Source organism: Panthera leo, chromosome B4 (assembly GCF_018350215.1).
Source record: "Panthera leo isolate Ple1 chromosome B4, P.leo_Ple1_pat1.1, whole genome shotgun sequence".
Classification (NCBI taxonomy): Eukaryota; Metazoa; Chordata; class Mammalia; order Carnivora; family Felidae; genus Panthera; species Panthera leo.
In genome coordinates, this window is record NC_056685.1 from 107,152,820 (window position 1) to 107,173,455 (window position 20,636).

General features: G+C 31.8%; 1 protein-coding gene across 7 annotated transcripts in view; it reads left to right on the forward strand.

Annotated features, from left to right (window-relative positions):
* LRRIQ1 (leucine rich repeats and IQ motif containing 1) overlaps positions 1-20,636 on the forward strand; it is a 214,066-nt gene that overhangs the window by 44,301 nt on the left and 149,129 nt on the right. For all 7 annotated transcript variants that reach the window (XM_042947273.1, XM_042947276.1, XM_042947277.1 and 4 more), the window contains exons 11-13: positions 6,847-7,040; positions 7,567-7,694; positions 12,545-12,618. In XM_042947273.1, the coding sequence (XP_042803207.1) occupies positions 6,847-7,040; positions 7,567-7,694; positions 12,545-12,618 (396 nt within the window). The remainder of the gene's footprint in view (positions 1-6,846; positions 7,041-7,566; positions 7,695-12,544; positions 12,619-20,636) is intronic.

Genomic DNA, 20,636 nt, shown 5'->3' on the forward strand with positions numbered 1-20,636 from the left:
GGAGTTTTTAGGGTCCTCTATATATATTGTGCCATGTCTTCTGCATATAGTGATAGTGTTGCTTCCTTCCCAATTTGGATGCCGTTTATTTATTTTCTTGCCTATTGTTCTGTCTTTCCATATTGTTTTCTGCCTTTAAAAAAATCACTACTGTAATATTGTTTTGTAATTTACTCTATGCACTTCACAATAAAGTGTTAACGTTTTTACATGCTATAATTTTTAAAAAATGTGGTTGAAGGGATCCAGTAAGATATTTTAGCAGAGATTCTGCCTTTATTATTTTTCTATTTCTGTGTGGACACAGCACAGGGCTGATACTAGTAAAACAAGTCTCTGATGAATTTTATATTACAAGTAAAGCCATTTTTGAAAAAATAGGTTTTGATATTTGTAGTAGAAATATGGGGAAAATAAATGATTTATATATATGTGTTAATATATGATACTCTATGCTTCTTATTTCAAAAAAATTAGAAAAAAATTACCATATACTACTTATTAAGAAAATAAAACTGTGATAAGCCTAGCTGACACCTAAATAGAAACCACAAACTCTTTGAGGAATAACAAATACAAAATGGTAAACAGAATGTCCTTCTATATATAGGAGGCATTTATATGAAAGAAAAAAGTAATTGAAATAAGAAATCACTTGAAATGAATATGGTAACTCTTCAGCCAATCATGCTTAATTTTTCTATATGAATAAGTATACTTAGGGTAAAGTTTAATTTAAAAAAGTTTAGGTAGTTAATTAAGTAAAGTTTAATTAAATGGTAGAAAAAGTTTAATATCTGTGGTTATTATACTGTACTTAAAGAGATGAGCTCTAGGCATATATTTTATATTAATATTAAAGAAAGTCAACATTTTAGTGCTGCTTTTGAGATAATGCAGATATAACTTTAACCACTACTGAGTTGAATACCAATATGAGTGTTTAAAAAGTACCATGATTGTAAAGTAAAGCAATCATTAAAATATATTAATGTATACAAAATAATTTTATGATGAACAACAACACAAAAGTCATCCCTATATGAATTACTGGTCGGGAACATTCCCTTTTAGTTAATTGTTCTACAGTTTCCTAAGATAGGACATATTTAAAAACTCACAAAAGCATTATTAAACAACAGAGCAGGAAAATATATGAAAATGTTTTGTCTTCGAAATTTTAGAGTGGCTACCTCATGCTAAAGATGATAAAATTATTGGGGCACCCGAGTACCTCAGTCAGTTAAGCGTCTGACTTCGGCTCAGGTCATGATCTCATAGTTCATGAGTTCGAGCCCCATGTCGGGCTCTGTGCTGACAGCTCAGAACCTAGAATCTGCTTCAGATTCTGTGTCTCCCTCTCTCTCTGCCCTTCCCCTCTTTACACTCTGTATCTCCCTCTCAAAAATAAATTAACATTAAAAATAAATAAATAAAACCTTTAAAAAAAAGATGATAAAATTATCTCATTTATACCTCCATCTCCCCCTTCCAGTTTTGTCAGTTATAATACCTTTTTTGTTGTTCAGTAAATTATGAAAACATGTGCTTTTAATTCATATAGTTTAGGCAATATTAACTCTTTAAGAAAATGAAATAAATTAGAATATTTATTCTTTTCACCTCACAATTTTTATTACTCACATCAGGAGTTATGATTCTACATATATATCCGTTAGCAACATTTGATCTGTATGACAGTTGGTCAATACCAGTTCTTTTGACAACTACTCCTTTCATCCTCTGCTTGTCTGGATTATTCAGTTCATTAGCTCTTTTTAAATCTTATTTTTCAAAGAAAGATGCGTCCTATAATTCCCGAATTCTTTCACATTTGCGATTGTCAATTGCCTTCATTCTTGAATGAGAATAAAGCTGTGCTTTAAACTCATATTTTAGGGGTGCCTGGGTAGCTCAGTTGGTTAACCGTCAGACTTCAGCTTAGGTCATGATTTCAAGTTTTGTGAGTTTGAGCCCCGCGTCGGGCTCTGTGCTGACAGCTCAGAGCCTGGAGCCTGCTTCGGATTCTGAGTCTCCCTCTCTCTCATTCCCTCCTCTGCTCATGCTGTTTCTCTCTCACAATAAATAAATAAACATTAAAGAAAAATAAACTCATACTTTATTATGAAAGTAACACTTTCACTTGGTGCTGTGTGACAATACATGATATTGTGTGTAGCTATTGCAAGTGAGAGGCCAACTTGATTTTCTACCCTCATAACTGATTTTTGTGTAGATACCTGAATAACATTTCCTTGTCCTTGATTCATAACTGAACCAAGAAACATAGTCAAGAAATCCACATAAATTTGTTTGGAACACAATGTCCCTTTCAAACTACAGACTAAGTTATTATATTGTTTTTGAAAAATTTTGGTTTTTTATATTTGAAAACTTTTTGCCTTGGTTCTGTTTTTCAATCATAGATGGTTCATATGTTGGTTGAGTTTATCTGTCTTTCATGTCTATTATTATTTAATCTAATCTATGTCTTCATTTTCAGCTTCTTCATATTTTATTCTTCATGTGATGATCTCTCTTTTTTTTTTTTTTTTTTTTTTTTTTGTGGGCAATTCAAGCTTTAGTTCTCTGTTCTGTAGAATGTTGTTCCTAAAGTATTTGCTAGTTCTGTCATGGTGTTATTTTGGTCCACTTGTGTACCCATCTGTTATTTTAATATCTTTGAATTCTTGTTACATTAAGTTTCTTTAACTGTCCTTCTACTGCCCCGAGGATTTTCAACATATTTTCTTCTTTCTCATATTTTCTTCAGAATGTAATCCTTACTGTATTAGTTGTATGTTGTTGTGAAGTGAAGTACCCTAAAAGAGCAATATAAAACCACAAACACTTATTACTTCATATTTTCTGTGGATCAAGAATCTGGGAGTGGCTTAACTGGGTAGTTCTGTCTCAGGATCTCTCAAGAGGTTGCTGTCAAGTTGCCAACCAGGACTGCTGTCATCTCAAGGCTCAATGAGGCTGAAAGATCTTCCGAGCTCATGCACTTGTTTTTTGGCATGCCTCAGTTCCACATATTTCACATATTTTTTAAAAATGATTTCCTTTTTTTGTCATTAAACTAAGTTTTAGGCTATATATATACATATATATACACACACACATATATATATACATGTATATACACATATGTATAACACATATATACACATATGTATATATATATATTCATATACGCATCCTCCCTCACAGTTATATTTAGGCCAGTGCTGTAGAGATCTTACCCAGTCTCTGTCTACTGTTTCATTGCATTTCCTTTAAAACTTTTATCTTAAAGTCGAAGAGGTATGTCCTCTTATCTAAGTACAGAGTTCCCCTATTTGGCTATATAGCAAGCCCTTTTAATGAATAGCAGATCAGGTTTTCCAAGGTTTTCTTCAGTTAAACAATCATTGTTGGTAGTGGTGGTAGTCAGGATTAAATACAAAGTAACACTTCTATTCAATACTTGCTCTGAGTTTTTTCCCCCAAATAGATTGTTTTTAAATCTGTTATGCAAGAAGTGCATTCTCATTTAAGCATTTTTTAAAAATAGAGAATTATATAATGTAAGCAATAAAACATTCTCTGTTTAAGCCTTCTTTTTTTTATTTTGTAAGAGTAACCATGGCTCATAATTGTTTATGAATCAATTAAGATATTTTTGCAATACCAATATAGATGTATAGATTTAAATTCCAACATACTCAAATAGCTAAAAGCCTATGTATACCAATTAGGTTTTACATATAGTAATAGATCATGGACATCCTTCTATGTCAGACTACTTCATATTGAAGATTAGGTGTATTCATTTTTAGATACTCCATAATTTATTTAACTATTCCCTTACTGATAGACATTTAACTTATCTCCATTTCTTTGTTTTAAATAATATGGAAAGGAGTTTCTCTACATTTTACTTTGTAGTTGTGTGTGTATTACTATGTAATGGATTCATAGAAGTACAAATGCTCTGTCAAATATTCCTCGGTATCGGAGGCTTGAAATCATGGTAATTCCACTAGATTGGAATCTCAAACAGATTATTGAATGGACTCATTATACCTTCTCTGTGTACTGGCTGAAAATCATGGTGTCTTAATGTTTGAAATTAGTTGGTGGGCATTACTTAATTCTTCCTAGCCTAACATGTTCACACTCTCATATTGCTTTTTACATATACAGACAGCCCTAAGGTGGAAGTGTGTGTGGCATGTTTGAGGAACAGCAATGAGGTTAACATGGTAGAATGAACCAAGATAATGGGATAGTAGTAGAGGATGAGTTCAAATATAGGGTTTTGTGGGCCATTTTAAGCACTTTAGATGACCTTCTCTCCATAATCAAATATCAAAAAAAGGTCTATATGCCTTGCCCCCACTTCTACTGCACTGTGACTTCCATCTTGATTATGTTATTGTTGCCTCTAACAAAAGTCTTTAGCTACTTCATGACTGCCAAGACAGTGGCCTCTCCATACTCCTTTTCACACTATTGGCCATGTATAATTTAGTGTGAATAAAAATGCCTTTCATAATTGTAAAATGTATATTATTATTTTTTTTTATTTTTAGTAACCACTGTCATCATCACAGAATTCCGTTTGCTTTTTCCTCTTGTTCTTTCCCAATTATTCTGCTGCTTTGTCTGCTATTTCCTATTTCTTTTAGGCTGCTTCTGCCAAATCCTTTAGCTTTATTCAGTGTATGACTAATGTTTCATTCTTGGTTCTCTTCTTGTGTGACCTCTGAAAAGTTTTACAAATGCATTCCCAACTCTAAATGATTTAATGGAAGATTCTATTTCTGAATAGCTCTGAAAAGCTTAAGAGCAATGTGCATGGCTTTTAAAAATATTAAGCTTATGGAAGTAGATTGCTTAACATGTGTAAATGTTTGATAAAGGAAATTTTATTTTACACAATTACAAATTTTTATTAGCATTTCCTTCTGCCTTGAATACCTTTAAACTACTTCAGTGGGTTTACTGATATTCATTAGAAGTGATCATAAGACATACTAAATTCCAAAGTATTTTCTATTTCAGCAAACTTTAAATTACATTTTAACGAATATATAATTATTAGAATATGTAATATACTATTTCTAATACCTTAGAATTGATAATATATAATTGGTCTGTTATTTAAATGGTTAGTCATTTCTTATAGGGCAGAGCAATTCACTCCTTGAACAACAACAGATGACAATTTTTCTAAGTTATGCTTGCTATTTTACATTACAAGAAAATACCAGTACATATAATCCTAGATAAGCAGTTAAAAATGTAAGATTACTGCCTACATTTAAATTTCAGTCTCTCTCTTCTATAGGTCTTCTATGCATTTTCCTGCTTTTCTTAGATATTATAAAATTTATTTAGCATTATAAGAAAATTTACTCTTTAGCATAAAAATATATTCCTTTTCATAAGAAATAATCATGCATAATATCAAATTATTTTGACTTAAACTATTAGAAATACTGAAATTTTGATATATAGTTTTTCTTAAAATATATCTCTGTGAAATATTTGTACAATATTTATCATAATTCTGAATTTTATATATTACATATTGATATTAGATATATTTTTAAAATATGATGCAGACTAAGCTTCCTTGTGAAATCTTGGTAATGTTACTTGATTTTTCCTTTTATTTCTCCATTTTGATATAAGCAGTCTTTCTGCCCTTTCTTTCTGTAAATTACAAGGTATAATCAGAAGAACAAACCTTGAGTTAATGCTTTAAATGTCTCCAGGATAAATTTATTACATAAATTCCAGATATTATTTTTATACATAATGATGTTTCTTTCAAGATTACCTTTCAGTTTATTATCAAATAAAGTTTTTTTTTTTTTTGGTTGAAAACTCATGCCTAATCCAACATTTAATTAAAAAAAATATTTTGGGGTTTGACAAGAAAATCACAATGAAGCTTGATTCTCCAAAGTTTAGCCTCAATGACTCCCATATGTGTAATACTCACTGAAGACATTCTGCTTAACTGTACTTACTTTAGACCATAAGCCATACTTCCAGTTTTTAAAACTGCCTATTTCATATAATAGCGTGATGCATAGAGAGATCATATATAGTTCAATATTCAATATAAATAACATTTTCTAGATTTTTAATATCTTCCATGAAACTTTTACAGACTTCCTCAGTGTTTCTTTCCAATGCTAATTCCTGATGACTTACTTGAACGACGTTCTCAGTTTTTTCCTTATGAGCACTGAGCTGTAGTCTAAGGCTCCTTTGGTATTTTTCATATAGTATCATATTAGTTTGAGCCCTATCTGGGTTAAAAGCGGACCACTTGTGACAATGTTGAAATACCTGAAGAATATGTTAATATTTCATTGCTGTTAATATGGTTGCACCTACATCATTTGGGAATCTAGTATAGATATGTCAATGGTAGGAAAATGGCATTCCAATGTTATATATTCAGACTTAAGTAAGGATTCAAACTTTAAAGACCCTGAAATTGAGTTAAAAACTATTTAAAAAAAAAAACAAGTCCTTTTATCTCTCCCTTGTTCAATTGTCATTTGAAAATAAAATTTTCAGTGTTAATGTATACTTTTAGTATTTTGCTCAATTTTAAATTGGCACACAACTATGTCATTCAAAAATATCTCTCCTGGGTACAAGTTTAAAAAATACTACATTTTACACTTACACACATTTCATAGGAATATGGACTAAGTTTTCACTTGTAACTAGAAATATTGGGAAATATAAAGATGCAATTATTTAGAAAAATATGGAAGCTCTCCTTTCAATTCTGGAAGAATGTACAATGCAAGTGATCTTGGAAAATTTTTCTTTCAGGTGGTTTAGAATCTTTGAAAAATCTTCAGCAACTAATTGTGGACCACAATCAGTTAATTAGCACAAAAGGCCTTTGTGATACTCCTACCGTTATATACCTGGATTGCTCACATAATCATCTTACTAAAGTTGAAGGTATTGAAAAGTGTGGATTACTCCAAATACTGAAGTTACAGGGAAATTATCTAAGTGAGGTAATTGCTTTGAATTATTGGTTTCTGTGATTAATGAAACATTTTCCTTTTAATAGAAATATCAACTGTACATTTAAAAGCAAGTTTGATTAATTTTTCTTTATTTTTTTTGCCTATTATTGATATGTGATTTCCAGTTTACTTAAAACTGTTACATACTTCTCTCTATTTAAAAAAAATGTTCAACATAGAATATTTTATAAAGAAATATAATTTAACATAAGTTTTTCAGAACACTAAAATAAATAGTAACTACTCAGTTAAAATATAACAGTATATAAATGGGGCCAATTTATCAAGAAATTCTAATTAAAATTTATGATGAGATAACTTGTGTAAAAAATCAAATTATAATTATGAAGTTAATTCTTATAAATTTAATTCATCCTAAAATTCTTATAACATTATACTCTGAATTTAACAGAATATGTCTGTTGTTAGTTTTAGTAGGTTTTATGTTTTTAAATTTTGTTGAATGACAAAATATTTTGCTTAATATTAGCTAATGACCCAAATTTAAATATAGCTTCCATCCTTGGAGAATCATGTTCTACTAAGAGAATTGCACTTGGATGATAATAGCATTTCAACTGTGGAAGCACTTTCTTCATATTGGTTGCCTTTACTACAAAACCTGACTATCTCTCAAAACAGGTAAAAACAAACTGCTTAAGCACTAAATGCATTGAATGATTAAAGTAAATGCTTGATCTTCATAACAAGTAGAAAAGTTGTTAGTTTTTCCCAGCAATTTAGTGAAAGTGCATCACAATAAATTAATATATATGTTAGAAATATAACCTTAATGGATTTGAAAAAGTAATGTATTGACATACCCTTGAATTTTAGTAGAATTTTAATTGCCACTTATCCTACTCATTTTATTTCTTCTGAAAGACCTACTTGTAGAAATCTCCCAGAGCAGGTTTGTTTATATTTGTAAAGAATATAGTCCTTGGAAAATGCAGGAGGTAGTTAATTTAATTCAGAAGGATGTCTCATTCTCTCAAGTGGTACTTATTAAGTCCTGGAAGAATGATTTTTAATCTGCTCTCAACTTGCATGTCTTTTTGTAACTGTTAAGATGGATTTAAATTCGATTTCCCTAAGGATATAAAGTAACACTTAAAAAAATACCTTAACATTAAATTGAGATGGGTACCTGACACAGAAGATCCATTTGAAACCACCAAACATCTGGATCTTTGCAGAGAAAAACTGTCTAAAACCAAAACAGGAGTACAATATGCGTATGTCTCCTTCTGCTTAATATTTCATTGAGACCTATTCACTCTAATGTGATTAATTTGTTCATCAAAGTCACATGGAGTAGGGGATAGAAACCACCTTTAACAAGAAATTGCTTTTTTGAGGTATACAATTCTTGAGGAACAAGTGAACAAGTACAGCCTGATTTTAATACATATATATTTTTCTCCTAAAAGAATCATCAAATATTCTCACATTCTCTGCCACAGAAGTGCTCATCCTTTGAGCATGTATGTCCCAAATGATTTAACATATACCTATTAAACTATTCCACTGTTTGGTAAAGCAAAAACTGAATCTGTATTCAAAAATTCCCTCAAATTATTTTAATCAGCTATAATATGAAAGTTGATTTGGTTTTAAAAGGACATTTATGGTAGAGCCAGCTCTATTTAGACAACACTGTTTAAGTAATGTGGGCCATCCACAAACTCACTGGATCTCTTCACAATATTTTCCAGGTAAGAAACACAATTTCAATGGAAATGCTCAGCTGTGCTTTGGACATATGCAATAAATCACTCAGTAATTGACATACCTCACACATCTTATAGAAGTGGATCTTAAGCCACATCAATGAGCAAAATAATATTTAATGAGTTTAAAAAATACTCAAGTCAATAACATTTTTTGAGAAATAATGCCTTTCACTTTTTTGGACAATTTAGATTATCAAAGAAATCTTTCTGATAGTCTTTTGACCTATCAATCTGCTATTACTAGGAATTATATAAACTTGATCACTAGATGTTTTTTAGAATTGATAATAATAATTGGGATACTTAATCCAAATAATCCTTATTTATAAATTTATTTGCTTAACCTTATAACATTTGGTGGTGGTGTTTGCTATTCTGGGGGACACAGAACTGAGTAATATATGTTCTTAGCATCAAAAAACTCTTAACAATAAAAGAACTTAATCTTTTGAACTTAACTATATAAAAATAAGTAAATTTATTATATAAATATGTTTTTTTGAATTTTCTAATACTGTCACATATTTGATTTTTTCTTTATGACTCTCTCAAAGTTCTTTGCACATTTAATCTACCATTTCTGAAAGGACAAAGGGAAAAGGCCTAAAGACATCAGGGATGTGACTGATAGAAATGGACTCAAGGGCAGCTGATCTGGGTTTGAATTCTGAACCTACAACTTACCTGTCAGTTGACCTTGAGCAATTCTCTTCTTACTGCCTGAGCCTGAGTTTTTTTTTACATATAAAAGAGGTAGTAATACCTACCTTACCTATTTCATGGGATTCTAATGATGATCTAAAAGGAAAATGTATGTCAATATATTTTGCAAATCTGAGAAGAGTTTTATAAATGCGATATTTGGATTTGTGATTGGTGTGTCTTTTAAATTGTATATATTTTTCTCTAAATTTTTGATATTTTCACCACAAGGAAGAAATTATGTGTCCATATGCTTTCCCCCCCAACAAATGAAATACAATAAGGAATGATACTTAGTACATATTGTTTGAAATACATGTTTCATCTTGACTTCTGTTTTAAATTTTCATTAGGACATATGACTGTTTTAAGTTTGACTCAGCGGAGTCCTAACTGGAAGACTCCCGGCTTCATAAGTCTTTCTACTTCCAGTGAGACTCTAAGTAGGAGCAGAAAGTGGAAACTATTACCCATTGGCTGCTCATTGTACAAATCTTTTGCTTTTTGTCGTCTTTGAAATTTATATCTTTTTTATGCCCAGGGCTAATGTGACAAGGTCAAATGGTATTAGGTTTTCACTAATGTCCTTTGTCTTTCTGGTTTGAATTTTCTTGGAAAAAATATACACAGAATGTCAGTAAAAGGAAAAGTTCTAGAAGTTTGAAAAAAGAATTCCACTATTAGGTTTCTACCATCCTAATGAATAGTCATAAAGGTGAATGAATAATCAGTTTTCTTGATTAAAACTTTTAAAAAAGAAAAAGAACAGAATTCTAAAAGCATGGTTATCTGAAAAGATAAAGTTTTAATATTATAAAAATATTCAGTCAAACCAATATTTCTTTACTTGCATTGATTTTTGAAAAGAGAATTTTATTTTTAATTCTAAGACTTTATTGGTTATTTTACTGGAAGTCTTCATATAACCTATATGTTACCTACACTTTACCATATAACTTACTGGTTAAAAACATGAAATAGTCTGAAAAAAAAGAATAAAACTCATTATCTGTTAATCTTTCAAAACCCTTTTAGTAGAAGAACAAAGATTTAGTATTAGAAATTTATTAAAGGTACAAAACAAGTAAGAATTTTCTTGTTGATGAATACATTCATTAGAATTATATTGAGGAACTTAAACTTCCTGCTTGTAATGATAATGATCCAAAACGTGCTGAGTAGGAAAATCATAAAACTAGGACTTAAATCCACTAATTATGTAGCAACAAAGTTTTAGGTTGTTTTCCCTCCCTCCTTCCTCCCTTCCTTCTTTCCATCCTTCCTCCTTCCCTTCTTTCCTCCCTCCCTCCCTCCCTCCCTCCCTTCCTTCCTTCCTTCTTCCCTTCCTTCCTTCCTTCCATCCTTCCTTCCTTCCTTCCTTCCTTCCTTCCTTTTCATTGTACATGTGACATTTCATAAATTTGACTATTTAGGAATATATGTACAAATAATGAAGTGTATATATAAATGTAATGGCCAACATTTTATCACTCTTTCTTTTATTATCTTGGATTTTCTTTCCTCCTGGAAATTGTATGTAAGAAGTGGTGTTGTATAGGCTTAACATAAATAGTAATATTGTATTTAGGTTTAGCTACAGTCAGAGAGAACTTTTTCCAATCTCATATTTAGTCTGTTTTTTTCATCGGTAGTATCTTCTGTCTCTCTGCTAATGCAGAACAGGATAGTACAAGAAAGGAGTCAAGGTCAGAACAAGGGTTAGTTTTGTGCCAGACCCCATGAGGCTTCTAGTCACAGTATTATTCTATAAGATTCTGACCTTAGAATAATAGATTTTTTTTCATGACAAGGAGATAGTAGAAATAAAGATGTAAAAATGTCTGCCAGGACAACTGGAAGGACAGTATAAAAAACAAGAAAAGAAAAGAAGTGGAAATTAATACATACTTTTTTTTTCTTTTGTACCAGAAATATTCTGTTAGTCGAGGCATATTTTGAACTGTTACGGAGTTCTGACATTTATACGGAAGATTAGTTCAGGAGACTTGTGTTTGTAATGAGAATATATTTCAAACAAAGGAATTTTTCTGTTGTTTAAAGATTTAGAAAAGCTGGCTTAATTTTTATTTCTAAATAGCTATGGTAATGTGGTTTTGTGTTACAGACTAAACTGTAGACTTGTCTTAGTTGGAAATGCAAATCAAACTAAATTAATTTTCTCTTCATGGCTTTTGTTTCCAGTGATGTGAATATTTTGAATATCATTTATGTTCCTGGCTTGAATTTGGGTTCTTACTGACAACTATATCTTAGAAAATGATAGAAACTTTTAGATGTAGGAGGAAAATTCATTATTGCTAGAATTTGAATATGAATGCCTTAATAATTATTATTAATTTAAATGTTTGCATATTTCTGCCAAATTTAAGTTCATTCTATCTGTATAAAACATTTTCTATTATAATGTTGCTTAGATGCATATTTCTAGTTTAGAAATAACCTTAGTGTAACTTTGGATAATTGCAATACTTATAATACTTTTGATCTGGAAAACAAACAAACAAAATTAATTACAAACAAAACTAGTAACTCTAATCTGTTATGCTGTTGAAAAGTGAAAACAAATATTTTTTATATTTGTAACCTCTTCATGGTTTAAGTTATGTTTTTGAGCCAGGACAAAATATATCTGTAATATAAATTCTCTGTAAATTTGGCTTTATACAAAAACCAAACAAAAACAATAATAAAAAAGTTCACTTATTTTTATTTAAATAACATGTACACATTAAAATCCATGATATTTGTCATCGAACTTGATAATACATGGTGTTTTCTCTTAAAAATGAATACAAATGTTCTATTATAGAATAAATACTTAGAATTTTATGATTACTACATTTTTAATTAGCACTCTTAATGTTATTATAATTGTATTTTATTATACAAATATATAATGATATATGTATATGTAATCATATACAATTGCATATTATCACATAATTGTGTTATATTAATAAGTTATTATGTGGTTATGTCATAATAAGGACATTCCAATTTAAATTTTTATGAATTCTATTTCTTTGTTTCCAGCTTGACAAAAATCATACCACTTTTTCATTTTGTTTCTTTGGAAAAACTAGATGTCAGCAACAATTGTCTTTCTGGTAAGTTTAGAATAATATATAATTTTTAAAAAGTACATAATAAGCTTTTGAGTTTCTTTTCTAAATGTGGTAAGGAATGGTTTTGGGTAGATGTGTTAATGGTATTTACAAATAACATATCTATACAATAAGGTGTAGAGGAGGAAAAATTTCTCCTGTATCCTTTTACGATTTTAGAGTAGGCCTAAGAAGTAAACTGACACAAGACAGATTTAGAAGCAAAGGATACAATGTTGTAATGTGTTTTTTGTTGTTGTTGTTGTTGTTGTTGTTGTTGTTGTTGTTTTAAAAGTTTGGTTGTAGGCATTTCTCTTGGCTTCTCCCTCCTATCCTTTTGATAAGAATGTCTCTTTTAGGAGCACCTGGGTGGCTCGTTCTGTTAAGTGTCTGACTTCAGCTTAGCTCATGATATCACAGTTTCATGAGTTTGAGCTCACATTGGGCTCTGTGCTGACTGTGTGGAGGCTGTTTGGGATTCTCTCTCTCTCTCTCTCTCTCTCTCTCTCTCTCTTTCTCTCTCTCTCCCTCCCTCTCGCTCTGCCCCTCCCTGACTTGTGCTTTGTCTGTCTCTCAAAATAAATAAACTTAAAAAAAAAGTGTTTCTTTTAGTATAGGGAGGATATCTTTCATTTAGGAATTTCATCTCTTCTAAGGAAACGAAGGAAGGTCACAGTATACTTGCATCTGATGTGTTTTAAATGCCTTTAACTCAAAATAGTCAATATGCTAGAATGGTATATTTGGGTGGAAATTTCTGAATTCCTTCAAAGGCATGGTGAAATCATTCAATTAAATTTCCTTCCACTTTTAAAATCATAATTCCTGTATCTTTCTGATAGACCTGGCAAATATCACAATTGTATTTTTATTTGAAATTCATATATCTTTTACCTATGAAAAATATAACCTAATGAAGATAAATAAACAAATTTGTCTAATTTGTTGGCTCCTAACATTTATAAAGCAAACACCAATTAAAAATTCATTAAAGAATGATCAACTGATTTAGTTGATTAATACCTCCCCAAATTTCCCCATCCCCATTCCCCTCACGGAGACAACAATAGTTCTAAATTTGACACCATAGGTTAACTTGACTATCCTATATATTAATGTCCTCAAACAGTATGTTCTCTTTTGCCTCCAGCTTTCTTAACATTCTTGCGACATTCCACCATATCCGTGGTCTGTTCTTTCTTTCTTTTTTTTTTTCCTTTGGCTGAAGTGTAGTCTATTGTATGAATGTATCATACTTTGTCCATTTTCCTGTTGATTGATATTTTAATAGTTTGTGGTTTGGGGCTACCATGATCATTATAGAATTTCCTGGGGAAATTCTTATATAAATCTTTCTGTAGACATATGTTTTCATTTCTGTGGGATAAGTATATCAGAGTGTAATTGCTGGATAATATAGTATGTGTATGTTTCTCTTTAGAAGAAACTGAAAAAACTGTTTGCCAAAGTAGTTGTAACATTTTACACCAGTAATGTACTGGGTTTTCAACTGCTCCATTCTGGAGGATCTTTAATATTTCATTGTATTATCTCATTATGGTTTTAGTTTACATTTCCATGATCAATAATGATATTAAGGCTTTTTTCATTCATTTATTGATTATTTTTGTATATTCTTTTGTGTCCATTCAAATGTCTTAGCATTTTTAAAATTTGGTTATTTGTGTTTTTCTTATGTATAAGCTTTTTATATATTCTGGATATAATTCTTTGTCAGATATATATTTTGTAATATTTTCTCCTGGTATTTTAACTATGAATTTTTATTAATGATATTTTCAGGTGAGGAGAAGTTTTAAATTTTGATGAAATTTAATTTATTATTTTTAATAGTTATTGTTTTCTATGTCCGTGTAATATTTTTCTGCCTCCAATTTGAGAAGATGATTTTATATACTTTCTTGCTTTCTTATAGAAATTTTGTACTCTCAGTTTTTACCTTTAGGTCTATGATCCATATCAAAATATTTTCTATGAATGATACAAAATAGAAAATGAATTTAGTTTTTAATATGGATATCCAGTTGTTCCATCAACATTTGTTAATCAACCTTTTTTCATCATTGAATTACTTTGGTGTCTGTCAAAAATTTTGATTTACCTTTGACTTTGGGATGAGTTTCTATTAACTGCTTTTCTTTATTAACTGATCTAATGATAAATAATATTTCCTATTTCCTTATGTATTTAGTAATTTTTATGAGGTGTTTTATTTAATTAAAAATTTGAGAAAAGCAACATATGGATCAAGATGCTAAAAAAGGAATTGAGGAAAAGTCTCCTTAGCCTTGCTTCCCCAGCAGCAACCAAAGTTACTAGCTGTTCAGTGTACAATAAAAGTATTCTGTGCGTATACAAGCAGATGAAGAGTGGAGTCATCTCTGACCTTGGCTTGTACTACACCCCCATCTCCTTCCTATCATGGTAGTGCAGCCTTGGCCCCCAGATGTTCTTCACAGATCAGGCTGCTGGGTCCCGAAGGCTTCTTTTCTCAAGGCCTTTCCTTTTCTCTCTGGACAAAATTAGCTTCCACAGGGCAACAGTCCACTCAGGTGATGGAGGTGGTAGTTTTGAAAATGAGAAACTTAATATATTAGAGAACAAAAACAGCCATATTACCAAGGGCAACTTCAGCTCTGTTAGCTGATCACTGGGAAAACTTTGAAATGACTAAAACAATAAATCGTTCAAACAGATCTGTACAGTTATGTACATAGAACAGTTCCAGAGAGTATGGATAGATATGTTGAGTATCATGGCAAAGGGTATATGGTTGCAAGAATATGTGGTAATTCCTATATAACTGGGACATACAGTGTGAACTAGAACTAGAGCTTTTCTTCCAAATTCTGATCCTACAGACTCATCTTTCTCTAAACAGTTCTTTTTGGTGCTAAAATGTTATCCTTTGATTTTGGAGGTGACAGGAATTTACATGATAAACATATATCTTTCAAAGGATTTTTTTTTCAATTTATTTAAACAAACAAAAAAAGAATTCATCCCTTTCTTCCACCCCCACCCCGGGTCTGAGCCTTTTTTGTTCATTTGTTTTGTGTTTTTGTTTTTGTTTTTGTTTTAGATTCCACATATGAGAGAGATCATATGTCATTTGTCTTTTTCTGACTTATTCCACTTAGCTTAATGCCCTTGAGATCTGTTCATGTTGTCATAAAGGAGAAGATTCCATTTTTTTTTATGGCTGAATAATAGTCCATTGTAGATCTATATACCACAATTATTTTATCCATTCATGCATCATTGGACGCTTAGGATGGGTACATACCTTCACTATTGCAAATAATGTTGTAATGAACATAGGGGTGCATGGGGTGCATGTATATTTTCAAGTTAGTGGGTTATTTTTTAAAAAATAAAATATCCTGAAGTAGAATTGCTGTATCATAACATAGTTCTTTTTTTACTTTTTTTGAGGAACTCTATACTGTTTTATATAGCAGTTGCACCATTTACATTCACACATTTACAGTGTGAGAGGGTTCCCTTCTCTCCACATCCTTGCAACACTGGTTATTTCTTATATTTTTGGTAATAGCTGTTTTAACAGACGTGAGGTGAGATCCCATTGTGATTGGGATTTGTATTTTGCTTATAATTAATGATGTTGAGCATCTTTTCATATGCCTGTTGGCTATCATTTTGCCATCTTTGAAAAAATGTCTATTCAGATCATCTGCCCATTTTTTAATCAGATTAGGTTTTTTTGCCATTGAGTTGTATGAGTTCTGTATTAATTTTGGATATTAGATAATTATCAGACATGTAATTTGCAAGTATTTTATCCCATTCAATAAGTTGTCTTTTCATTTCGGCTAGGTTTCCTTTGCTGTTCAGAAGCTTTTAATTTGATATGGTTCCACTTGTTTATTTTGCTTTAATTGCATTTTGTTTTGGTGTTAGATTAAAAACATCATCACCAAGACCCATGTCAAGGAGTTTACCACCTATGTTTTCTTCTAGGAGATTTATGGTTTCAGGTCTTATGTTTAAGTCTTCAATCCAGTTTGAGATAATTTTTGTGTATGGTGTAAGACAATAATCAATTCATTCTTTGAATATGACTGTCCAGTTTTCCCAACATCACTTATTGAAGAGACTGTCCTTTCCCCAATGTATATTCTTGGCTCCTTTGTCATAAGTTAATTAAACATATATGGGTAGGGTTATTTCTGGAGTTTCTCTTCTGTTGATCTGTATGTCTGTTTTTATTCCAATACTATACTAAATTTTAGTTGCTGTAGGTTTGTAATATAGTTTGAAATAAAGGAGCATGATGCCTCCAACTTCATTCTTTCTCAAGATTGCTTTGGGTAGTTGGGGGGAATCATGGCTCAGGTCATGAACTCACAGTCGTGGGATCGAGCCTTGTGTTGGGCTCCATGCTCAACGTGGAGCCTACTTGGTTTTCTCTCTCTCCTTCTCTTTCTACCCTCCTCCACTTACTTGTACTCTCTCTCTCTCTCTCTTTCAAAATAAATAAATAAACTTAAAAAGAAAAAGACTGTTGGGCACCTGGATGGCTCAGTCAGTTATGTGTTTGACTCTTGATCTTGGCTCAGGTCATGATGATCTCATAGCTCGTGACATTGAGCCAGCCCCTGCATTGGGCTCTGCACTGACAGCACAGAGCCTGCTTGGGATTCTCTCTTTCCCTCTTTCTGCCTGCCTCCTTCTCTCTCTCTCTCAAAATAACTAAATAATCTTAAAAAAAAATTACTTTGGGTATTCAGGGTCTTTTGTGGTTCAATATAAATTTTAGGATTGTTTGTTTTATGTCTGTGAAAAATGCCAGTGGGATTTTGATAGGGATTGCATTGAACCTGTGTATTGCTTTGGGTGTTATGGACATTTTAACAGTATTACTTCTTCTGGCCTATTGCGTGGCATGTCTTTCTATTTATTTGTTCTTCCTTGATTCCTTCATTAGTGTCTTACAGTTTTCAATATATAGATCTTTCACCACTTTGGTTAAGTTTATTTCTAGGTATTTTATTATTTTCATGGAATTATAAAGGGATTGTGTTCTTAATTTCTTTTTCTGATGCCCTATTACTACTGTAAAGAAACCCAATAGGTCTTTGTGTATTGATTGTGCATCCTGCAACATTAGTGAATTTGTTTATTAGATCTAACAGTTTTTTGATCAAGTCTTAAGGGTTTTCTATATATATATCATGTCATCATGTCATCAAATAGCTTCAGTTTTACTCCTTCCTTTCCAATTTGGATGCCTTTTATTTTATTTTCCTGAATAGTTGCTCTAGCTAGGACGTCCAAAACTGTGTAGAATAAAGTTGTGAGAGTGGGCATCTGTGTCTTATTCCTGATCTTAGAGGAAAAGCTTCATCTTTTCACCATTAAGAATGATGTTAGCTGTGGGGTTATTCTATATGGTCTTTATTATGTTCGGGTACATTCCTTCTATACCCACTTTTTGAGCATTTGTATTATAAGTGGATATTGAATTTTGTCAAGTGCTTTTTCTGCATCCTTTGAGATGATCATATGATTTTATCCTTCATTTTGTTGATGTGGTATGTTACATTGACTGGTGATTGTTGATAAATCCCACCTGATCATGATATATTAGTTTTTAATATATTATTGATAATTTAGTTTGCTATTATGAGTTTGATAATATTTTGCTGAGAATTTTTCATATCTATGTTTATCAGGAATATTGGCTTATGATTTTCCTGTGGTGCTCTTGTCTAATTTTGGTATCAGGGTAATGCTAACTTCATAAAATGAGTTTGGAAGAATTCCCTACTCTTCTAGTCTTTGTAAGAGATTAAGAAGGATTAGTATGTATTCTTTTGTGAATGTTTTATAGAATTCACCAGTGAAGCTGTTGGATCTTGGACTTTTGTTCGTTGGGAGGTTTTTGATTACTGATTCAGTCATCTTACTAGTAATTGATCTGTTCAGATTTTCTAATTCATGATGATTCAGTCTTGGTGGGTTGTATGTTTTTAGGAATGTATCCATTTCTTTTAGATTGTCCCAGTTTGTTGGCATATAATTGTTCCTAGTAGTCTGTTATGATCCTTTGTATTTCTGTGGTATCAGTTGTAACATTTCTTTGATTTTTGATTCTATTTATTTGAGTCCTCCTCCTTCTAGTGAGTCCAGCTAAAGGTTTGCCAATTTTGTTTATCTTTTCAAAGAATCAGCTCTTAGTTGTATTGATCTTTTCTATTGTCTGTTTTTTATTTCGTTTATTTTTGCTCCAATCTTTGTTATTTTCTTCCTTCTAATAACTTTGGCCTTCCTTCTTTTTCTGGTGCCTTGGGGTGTAAAGTTATGTTGTTTATTTGAGACTTTTCTTATTTTTTGCAGTAGCATTTATCCATTTTATCTTCCCTCTTCAAACTTCTTTTGCTGTATCCCATAAATTTTAGTATGTTACATTTTCATTTTCATTTGTCTCAAGGTATTTTTTAAATTTCTCTTGATTTCCTCTTTGAAACATTGGTTGTTTAGTAGCAGGAAGTTTATTTATTTTTTTAATTTTTTAATGTTTATTTATTTTTGAGAGAGAGAGAGACAGAACACAAGCAGGGGAAGGGCAGAGAGTGAGGGAGACACAGAATTGGAAGCAGGCTCCAGGTCCTGAGGTGTCAGCACAGAGCCTGATGTGGGGCTCCAACCCATGAGCCTTTGAGCCGTGAGATCATGACCTGAGCCAAAGTCAGCTACTCAACCAACTGAGCTACCCAAGCGCCCTGGTAGCATGATGTTTAATCTCCACATATTTGTGAATTTCATTTTATTCTTGTGATAGATTTCTAGTTCCATATCATCGTGTCAGAAAAGATGCTTGATATGGTTTCAGTCCTCTTAAATTTATTAAGACTTGTTTCATTGCCTAACATATAATCTATCTTGGTAAGTGTTTCATGTGCACTTGAGAAGAATGTGTATTCTGTTGCTTTTGAGTGGAATGTTCTATAAACATCTGTTAAGTCCATCTGGTCTAACATGTTGTTTAAGGCTGATGTTTCCTTTTTGATTTTCTATCTGGATAATCGATTCTTTGATGTAAGTGGAATATTAAAGTCCCCTATGATTATTGTGTTGCTGTCTATTTCTCTCTTTAAGGCTGTCAATATTTTCTTTAAGTATGTAGATGTTTTTGTGTTGGCCACATAAATATTTACAATGTTGCATCCTCATGTTGGATTGACCCTTTTTATCATTATGTAACACTCTTCTTTGTCTCTCATTACATTCTCTGTTTTAAAGTGTGTTTTGTCTAGGCGTGCCTGGGTGGCTTAGTCAGTTAAGCATCCAACTTCAGCTCAAGTCATGATCTCATAGTTTGTGAGTTCTAGCCCCTCATCGGGCTCTGTGCTGACAGCTCGGAGCCTGGAGCTGCTTCAGATTCTGTGTCTCCCTCTCTATCTGGCCCTTCCCCTCAAGCTCTGTCTCTCTGTCTCTCTCAAAAATAAATAAACATTAAAAAATTTGTAAAAAAGTGTGTTTTATCTGAAGTAAACTCTGTTTTGTCTGATATGTCTAGTAATTTTTAACTGTATGTTGGACATTTTACATAATCCAGTTTAGTGAGTCTGGATATTGTTGCCTTCCTTTTAAACGGAGTTAACTTCAGTTCCAGTAGGCAGTTAAAGCATTTATGGATATATTTTTTTTTCTGCTTTAATTTCATTCTCTTTTAGGACAAGCCATTTTAGTTTTCAACTCTTAGTGCATGCCCCTACCCCAAGGCATTGTGTTCACTCCTACCGCACACTCTCTGAGATACTCAGTTAGGTCTCATTTTGGCTGGGCTGAGACTCCAGTGTCTTTCACTGATGCATGAACTTAGTGTCATCATGCAGCTCTTAGCCTTACAGCTGGTGATCTCTGCTAGGTTTTTCAGTCTTTCCCTGTGTGTGTGACACCGTGTACTTGCCCACAGACCTGTGGTGAATTCTCACATAGACTTCTTTCCCCAATTTCCTCCCTATAACATGTAT